Genomic DNA, 9180 nt, shown 5'->3' on the forward strand with positions numbered 1-9180 from the left:
GCCTTGGGCCCTACAAGTCATCCAAAAGTACCCAGTATAAAAATCAACATGACAAATTCGATGGTTGCCATTTATTTTTCATCTTTAATAATCTTTTTTATCTGATCATAAACCAAAAGCAATAACAGTATGGCTAGCATGACCAAAAACCTTAATTTTACCCCAAAAGTTCACCCATGAAAACAGGGATTTTTTTAAAATAAATTCACATCATAAAAAAGGGCACATGGTGTTAAAAAAAAACTTCAAAAATAAGCACTTGACTCCAACCAAAGGAGTAGTGAGAAATTATCTATAGAATGGACAGACTAAAAACTTGTGTGGCCCACAGTATATGGAAAGAACAAGGAACAGTTTGAGATAATAAGAAGTCTTCCTAACCAAAGAATGCAAAGCTTTTCAGTTTTCAAAATCCTTCGTGGCACAACCAATCATTTTGATTTAATGAAATCAAAGTCTAATCTGTAAAACGTTCCATACGTCCTTTTAGAATGTTGGCTATCCTCTCCTTTCTCAAAGTCTTCGTTGGTTCTTTTAAGCACCAAATGTTTATGAATAAATAACAATGTAAAAAACAAACAAAAAACAAATGAGCTTGGAATTTGACTTTCAAAAGTCAGTCAAAGTTGCCAGTGTTTGTCTGACATACAGGTTAGGTTTAAACACTGCAATAGTCCCATGATTAGTATAAACCAATGATACAGTATTTTATTACTTATAGAGGTCATTCGTGTAAACTGGATCAAACAATCATTGAGAAAAGAACTTTGGAATGAAAAACCCACATCATATATAACTAAAATGCAAATACCAAACAGAAGAACACCCTAAATTGTTGTGCTGTTGCCATGCCATTTTTTCTTCAAGATTTTGGCTCAGCCAAAATGACCACTTGTGTGGTTTAGTTTTTGATCAGTACAAAAAATAAAGCTTTCCAAAATGTCTTGGCTTTAGAGAAACTGTACACTCTGAAATCTTTTAGGTCTCTTTTACTCCTCATATGGCACAGTTGCACAAAACTGACAATTTAAATATAGTAATGCCCTCTTGCATGAGGCTTGCATGAGGCTCAATGCAAATTTGCTTATTCGCATTAAACAACACTATAAAATGAAGGCATGGAAAAATTGATGGAGAGGTAAAAAAAATTACCCCACACTATAGATTCAAGGCACAGAAAACTGAATGGAAAGGTAAACATGAAATCACACTCAAGAGATTCAAGGCATGAAAAGTGGATAAGGAAAAAATAATTTAAAACAATAAAATAAAATCACAATTCTACTCTAGAAATGTGACATGGGAAAGCTGTGATGAAAGTGCAGAGGAAGTATTTTTGGCTAGAACATATTTAAGGGAAAAACAAATCTCTTGTAAAAAAACCCAACCACTATTATTATGAAATAATCGTACACTTCACGCAAGTTTTTTGTCACTCACTCTCACTTCCTTCCACAAATCACAGCTCAGTAGTGGTGTCAACAATAATCGATTCAGCGATGCATTCGAATGCGGGGCAGGACAATTTAATAATTAATTCGGCAAAGGCCATAATCGATGCGTTTCAAGTTTCAATTACTTCTGTGGGAATTTCAGGAGCAAATGAACTTCAAGGCAGTGAAAACCGCAGGACTGAAACAACAGCCATTAAAATGTTGTTCAGAATCTGACAGCATGTATTGCCTCTTGACTGATGGAAAATGTGTCTTTCTTTCAGTAGAAATATAATGCATTTCAATGCATCGCAGAATCGAACCGAATCGAATCGAATCGTTAGCTCCCGAATCATAATCGAATCGAATCGTTAGCTCCCGAATCATAATCGAATTGATTCGTAAGGGCGGTGCCAATGGACACCACTACAGCTCAGTATTCTTTCTGTTTGCCCCGCGCAGTTCGCACTCCTTCTCAAAGTTACAGCCTCTCAGCAAATCGCCGTAGTGCTCCCTGACAGTGCTGTACAGTGGATCCGGCAGGTCGACCCCTGGGAAGGTCATGGGCTTCTCGTTGAGGAGAAACCGCAGTCGAAGGCCGTCGTTGCAGTCGTAGAGGACGAAGACCAGGTTGGCGGCGTAGGGCACGATCTGGCTGGTGCGGAAGGTGCGGCCGTGCTGGGTGCGGAAGTTGGCGGCCGTCAGGGGGGTCTCGTCGCGGAAGAAGCCCATGAGGGAGAGCAGCGGGAGGAGAGTCTCAGCATGGCCCACCTGCACCGTCACCACCTCAGACACTAAGCCAAACCTGCACACACGGCGCACACACGTGCACACACACGCGCGCACACACACACACACACACACACACACACACACACACACACACACACACACACACACACACAAGTGTATCACAGTGCATTTAGCTGACCACGTTCATGCAAAGGAGTAGGTTTGGTTTGGAAAGTAGTGGGGACATGACAATGGCAAATTGTCCGGGTATACTATTTCTGCATTATATTTGTGAACAAAATGGTGGGGACAAGCTAGGTTTATATCAAAAGTGGTATGGACATGTCTCCACCACCCACACCTAAAATTACACCCATTACGCTTCATGTGTGCAGTGTATTATGCCCTACAAAGCAAAAAGGCAGTAACTGTCACATTGTTGTTGTGAAAGAGTTACAGGTATTATGATTTTAATGACATGTACATCAAAATATGAATCTTAATAATATTATCTGCAAAAAGTTGTAATAGAAAGTAACAAAAGTGCCACATGTCAATCATCTACTTCAAACTATTAGGCTGAACACCAGGATAATTGTTAAAGGTGCACCGTGTAATATTTTTAGTAGTTCATTTCCAGAATTCATGCTGCCCATTCACAAATGTTACCTTTTTAACAAATACTTACCACCACCATCAAATTCACTAAACCACTAAATTGCAATTTTCGTACATGAAAAGGGGGATCATCTCCATGTCCACCATTTTGAAGTTCCAGAAATAGACATTTTCAGCTGCATAAACTTACTGCACCTTGGTCATACTAGTAAATACTAGTTTATTACTTTGTAAATATTCATGAAAAGATCAAATTTGGCAATAGGCAGCACAGTTTCAATGAGCAGCATAGTTGCAATACCTACTCTGGCCACCATCTTACACAGTGCACCTTTAAAGTCATTGTATGCAGTCTGAAGCTCGGCGTCTGCCTTTTTGCTTTGTAGGGAAGTATTCTTCCATGTGATGCTTCTTTTTTGACTGCTTACATAGTTGCACACGAAACACATTTCACCTCTCACCTGTGGTCGTACGCTGCCTGGTCCAGTCGCTGGAAGAGGTCATGGAAGAGGGAGCAGCTGGATTTGCGGTTGATGTCGTGGCCATACCCTCTCTTCCAATACTGCTTCAGATCATTCTTGTATTCCAGCACCTAGGCAAGGCAATTCAATGTTCAATTGAAGGTGCAATTCAATGTGCTTCACATAAAGAAATAAAAATAACAAGAAATTAATTTGAGTCAGAGAAAATTAAAACATCAAGATAAAACATTAAATAACTAGAATTAAATTATTATATATAATCTAGTACAACATGTACTGAGGTGTTGAACATTATACGGGACATTAAAAGTAGCATTCAGTGAGATGACACTGAACTTCAGCAATATCCTATAAACAAAGCTATGGTAATACAATAAATATACATCATCAATGTTTTTGAAGAACCGTATGAAAAAGACTGGATAAAACTAGGATTCCAAATAATTTGAGATGTGGCTGTATTGACAACATTCTTGAAAACTTAAAATTAAAATGAACATCCTCCTTGTAAGTCACTTTGGTCAAAAGTGTGACGTCAAAACCTAAATGTACTGTAATGTAATGTAATATTATTTGTGATATGATCAATCCAGATAAGTAAAAAAAAACACACTTAAGCTAAAACAGACTTAATCAGCATTGTTGTCATGTCTCATAAAAGACGTACTTGTGCATCCGTCTCATCAAACATGTTGCACCATGGGGAGTTCACCGTCTTGATGGCAAACTCATATGAACACAGGAAGAAAGCGGCCTCCACCATGTCTAACAAGGAGAGAGAGAGAGAGAGAGAGAGAGAGAGAGAGAGAGAGAGAGAGAGAGAGAGAGAGATTGTGTCAGCAATGGTGTGTGTGTGTGTGTGTGTGTGTGTGTGTGTGTGTGTGTGTGTGTGTGTGTGTGTGTGTGTGTGTGTGTGTGTGTGTGTGTGTGTGTGTATAACTGCCATTGCTCCAGTCACCCACAAAGCCCAATGGGGACATTGCAAGATGTGTGAGAGAGGAGGGAAACTGTCCACAGATGTGTCTCCAAAATGGCCCCCTTGGGCAATAACAACATGTACTGTAGTGTACTACATTAGTATATGGGCTTCAAGCAAGCTCAAATGTCCTCTGAGTCAGTTGACACAGAAGGCACCACGCTGCCGGCGTTGGGGTATTTTTAGAAATCCAGTTATGGACACGTCATCAAAACAAAACAAGAAAAAATACATTGGCTAGAAATGTACTCTGGTGAGCTCACAAATGTAACAATACAACTAGAAAACACAAAACTAGGGGGGTTGTGAAAGAAAACAAGAGGGGTTTCGCATTTGGTTGTAGTTGAATGATGCTAGCCTATGTGAGAGGATTGTCATAGATATTGGTTGTGGTATACTGTTCCGTTAAGTATTCTGATGACTTCTTAGCGTGTACAATTTTAGGATTTTCATCAATTAGTGTTGGCAGGTACACACAAACACTCTTATTTGCATTTATATGGTGTGCTTCCTACATTCAGTTATTGTTTTCTGAAGAGCCGTATGCTACACTGAATAAAGAGGATCTGGCGCCACCCAGGGGAGATTACATTGAACTACATTGGCATCACTTGGAGGCAGAGAATTCTGTGAACACAATCAGATGGGATGCTACCTGTGTTGTGTGATGTAACGCAGTTAGTGCAGTGCAGAGCACAGCAGAGATCCCATGTGTGCATCACATAGTTATATATACACGCATTCACATACCTGCCCTAATGCCAGAGGTGTTAAAAGTGAAAGTAAAAGTACATTTGTGGTGTAATTACAACACTTGCACATGGTATTACATTGCTGTTACACCATTTACTCCGTTGTAACGAATGAGATAGATAGACTGTGTTCTTACTGAAAAACACTGAAAACCTAACAAGGACCCACCACAAACTTGATGGGTAAGTTATCGCAGCCATGTTCCTGTATCGATTTGATTTCGATTCTTAGGGCTTTTTTGTGAGAGATTCTTAGGGCTTTGAATCGATTAATCACGATTCAATTCGATTCGATTCGATTCATTCCAAATTGATTCAATCCGTTCCCTTCTTGGTGCCAGGATTTCCCCCAAAAGATACTGTTGCCTATTTTTATATAAAAATGTCAAAGGGCTGTGGCTTGACAGTGTTAACAGATTGGGTATTTTCCATAGACCTAAATTAAACAAAAAGAACAAAAAGAAGAAGAACCAAAAAATCGATTTTGTGCCCTGTGAATCGATTATGTGAATTTTAAACGATATCGATCGATTATCGATTGAATCGATTATTTTACCCAGCCCTATCAACCAGTACAAAGTTAGCTGATCAGAAGACAAGTACACGGGTCTACTGGTGACTCAGATAAGTTACTTGTGTTGGAGGGAAACTGTGTGTTTTTTTTTTTACTTTTCATTTTAACACCTCTGCCTAGTGCATGGGTGGGGAACCTATGTCTCGAGGGCCGTTTGCGACCCTTGAGGCCGTTTTATGCGGCCCCTGATGTAATTTTAATGTTATGCAGCTTCACATGAAATGTGACATATTTTGTAATGGAATCTTAGAAAATGCATTTGCAATACAATTAAGTTATTTTCAGGGGACCTAGAGAAGGTGGGGTCTGTTTTAAAGGTGACTTCCTTCAATGTAGGCCTAAAGTGCAGGGGGAAAGCCTGATTTGTGTTCATAGTACGGCCCTCGGAGGACTTTTACGGCCCTCGGATGAATTTGAAGTGGCCCTTTGAATGAAAACGGTTCCCCATCCCTGGCCTAATGCAAGAAAAGAAACCAGAGTTGTGATTACCTGGGGTCATGTCACTGAGAGGAACTGCCAAGCGTTCCGCAATCCTCTTCTGGACCTTTTTCATCTCATCTGAAGCCTTGAAGAGGTCGACTTCCAGAAGAGCCGTTTTGTTGTTCTCCACATCATCGACAAACTTCTTGCACTTATCGAAGAATCTCATGAGAGTGTCGTTGATTTCGTGGGTGTACTGTTTGTCTGTGTGCAGGAAACAAAGATAAGAACATATAAAACAAAAAGGTCAGTAGTAACAAGCACCCACTAAACAAACATATAAACTCCATACAGACAATTTGCAGCGGTCTCAGTTGCGATACAAAATATGTTCAAGATTAACATTCATAGTGGAGATTATTGCCAATACGAATACATAATCTTTTACATCACACAGCCAGGGGTGCCGCCAGAAATGTTGGGCCCCATGAAAGATTCATAGTTTGGGTGCCCTGTCAGTGCTATCAGTGATTGGGCCCTTAGAATATGTAAAGATGTAAAGATATGAAAATTATAACATCATTGTTTTACCTTGAATGTCCCAGTGTCTATGCAATCCCTCTTGGAAAGACTCCACGCTGTCCACACACCTGTGCTTGGAGCTAGTGATAAACTTGATACGGTTGTTTTCAAAGTTGTCCATGGAGATCAACGATGGAAACGAGGTGGCCAGCCTCATTGCCAAATGCCTGTGGTCGTCTCTGCCTTTTTCCACAAGTTTCCCGTCCATGTCCTCTGTGTACCACATATTCCAGTTGTGCTTGATGTCTCTAAGCCACGCGTACGCTCCCTGAGATTCATGCACGACGAGGCTGTACAGACGTTTCATTCTCTTGATGTTTTTAGTGGTGGGATATCGAGTGCCGTGGCGAATCACTGCGGTTAGGTGAATTGCACGGCAGTCCGCCGATGGGGGCTTTGACAGGGACTTGTTCACAGACAAAATGTCGTCAATTAAATATGGATTTACCTCTTCGTATCTGCCCTTTGTTCCAAAATAGTTGGCAATCGCTGGAATTGTTGAATTGTGAAAATAAGCGCTTGAAACCCTAAGCATGATGATACCAAGTGCCGAGAAAGCTAAGGTTCTCTTTAGCAGCCCTGTTGTGGATCTCATTTTGAAAGAAATCTAGTTTTACGCAGATGCCACGTGTAGTCTCAGACCCAGTGATATTTTTTTCTAAGAATAGCTACCAGTTATGAAACAGAAAGATAAAAAACTGTCCAAGATGAGCCTCCTATCTACCCCATTCAGCCTGATGTTGTGATTTGCTTCCCGTTGCACTTTGACCTTACTAAAACTGGCCGACCAAACATTAACCCTGCGTGTATTCCTCATATTCATCTGTGAGTAGGACACAGATTATTTTAATTAATTTTACGATTATGTATTGTACTAGTAGTGGGTCTATAAACTACTACAGCCCATGCTACTGTTTTGAGCAAGAATTACTTCATAATAGTTTGATAACTGATCATGATCCGCGTGTGCAGGCTCCTTTTATTGCCTTTTTATCCATAATTCTGTTTGCTTTAAAATAACCACTGGGCGGCGCCAAAGTATAACATTATTAATTGTAGAAAGAACAAGTCTTGATGTCTTGATTGAGAACCTTTGATTTGTCAAAGAAAAGTCGTGACTTTTATTTCGTCCTATTGAAATTCATGCCTGAGCAGTGTTTTTCAAAAAGGCTAGCCAAGGCCATATCCTGCTCTTCATTATCATAATAATAGGCCCAATAATAATCCTTCCTAATAGTAGGCCTAATCATCATCATCATCATCATCATCATCAATCTAGGCAAAGTTGACCCGTCTCAGTTCATGGGCTAATCGAGTGATGGACCTAGGGTATTAGGCTGCTAGACAGATGATATTGTATTGTAACACGACATTTTTCCTTTTTTTTTTTTGCACATGGACATGTTTTTCGGTTCAGCTTTCAGTTCAGTTTGGTGTTTCATATCGCGACGCCTATTAGTTATAGGCTATCAGACCCAATGTGAACAGTAAGCTTGTGGGAATGCAACAATTGGCGATGTTGGCTCTGTCAAAATGTGACTGGATAGGCTACGTAATGTGACGTCTGCCCCGCTTTTCCAGGATTCACCGTGAATGGTAGACGCGGACTGGTCTACTATTGCAGCTGGTCTATCTAAATTTGCAACGATGAAACCGCCCATCGGCACGCAGGGGCCAAGCGTTCAACTGATAACGTACAATGATAAAATAATATTGTGTTTCAAGCTGAAGACTCACGTGTAGCCCTGGCATCTCAACACAACAGCAAGCGACTTGGATATTCCTTGTGAATCCCCCTCAGGAGCGAATCGGTGTAGGGGAGCGGAGCGAGCGAGCGTGCATGGTATGTTGGCTCTGTTCAATGGCTCTGCATCAGGTTATTGCTACCAAATATAGCCCGCTGGTAGCTGGTAATGCTAGGTTACCAGTGCTGTAAATTGTAACAAATGCGCTTTCAATGTAGCGCACACGGCTGCAACCACTGAATTGGCAACATTGTATCAATTGTCTGCTCCAGCGTGGCTGTATCTGTTGCATGCTGAAAGTTCCATGCCCGCTCTCTCTTGCGAGGTACCTTAGCAAGCTAGTTTTACAATCTGATTTATGGTCTCCAAGATATGTCATCAGGTGCAAGATCACACAGGTGCATGGTTATTTCGCTTCTTTTCTTGCCCCAACTGATCAGGCATTTAACTTTTAAAAAACGTAGAGTTATGGACTCATGCCATGCGAATGAATTTTAGTGTCTCAATTGACGCGGGATATGCAGGTTAATGTTATGAGAATACCAACAAGATAACCAACAACCAAGACTGGGACTGACTCGAGACATTGAACTGTTGTTGTAATGACAAAACACAATCCCATGGCTGCTGAGCCTACATCTGTCTAATGTTATTAACGCCATTGATTTTTTTAATGACTTTACATAGGCCTATCACATAGTCATAACATAGTGTTATAATTATGTGAGAATTACTGAGTGCTGCCTGCAACATTTCCTATTCAAGATTCAGAGATTCAAAAAGCTCTAGCCTATGTGTAATAGGCCTATGTTGCCATGATGGGAAAAATGAATACAGGTGTTGTCTCTGTATCTGACTCCTGGTGT

At 40.5% G+C, this 9180-nt stretch overlaps 2 protein-coding genes across 2 annotated transcripts in view; one reads left to right on the forward strand and one right to left on the reverse strand.

Annotated features, from left to right (window-relative positions):
• Positions 1 to 64: 64 nt before the first annotated feature.
• minpp1b (multiple inositol-polyphosphate phosphatase 1b) lies at positions 65 to 7306 on the reverse strand. Its single transcript, XM_063221360.1, has 5 exons — positions 6579 to 7306; positions 6057 to 6251; positions 3933 to 4030; positions 3245 to 3375; positions 65 to 2238 (listed from the first exon to the last, which is right to left on the reverse strand). Exons 1-5 carry the CDS (start codon positions 7162 to 7164, stop codon positions 1860 to 1862), a joined length of 1389 nt encoding a protein of 462 aa, XP_063077430.1. The 5' UTR covers positions 7165 to 7306; the 3' UTR covers positions 65 to 1859.
• A 739-nt stretch (positions 7307 to 8045) lies between these two features.
• The window catches only part of sgms1b (sphingomyelin synthase 1b), a 44608-nt gene continuing 43473 nt past the window's right edge, over positions 8046 to 9180 (forward strand). Inside the window, exon 1 of the mRNA XM_063220770.1 lies at positions 8046 to 8412. The gene's annotated coding sequence lies outside the window, so the exon portion shown is untranslated. The remainder of the gene's footprint in view (positions 8413 to 9180) is intronic.

This window comes from Engraulis encrasicolus, chromosome 17, assembly GCF_034702125.1.
Source record: "Engraulis encrasicolus isolate BLACKSEA-1 chromosome 17, IST_EnEncr_1.0, whole genome shotgun sequence".
NCBI classification, from domain to species: domain Eukaryota; kingdom Metazoa; phylum Chordata; class Actinopteri; order Clupeiformes; family Engraulidae; genus Engraulis; species Engraulis encrasicolus.

Excerpts from the sequence above, each read along its gene's own strand:
- minpp1b (XM_063221360.1), bottom strand. The coding sequence starts at position 7,164 with ATGAGATCCACAACAGGGCTGCTAAAGAGAACCTTAGCTTTCTCGGCA. Across the intron at positions 4,031-6,056 it reads TCTCAGTGACATGACCCCAG|ACATGGTGGAGGCCGCTTTC; the intron begins GTAATCACAACT and ends TCTCCTTGTTAG. Across the intron at positions 3,376-3,932 it reads TTGATGAGACGGATGCACAA|GTGCTGGAATACAAGAATGA; the intron begins GTACGTCTTTTA and ends TGCCTTGCCTAG.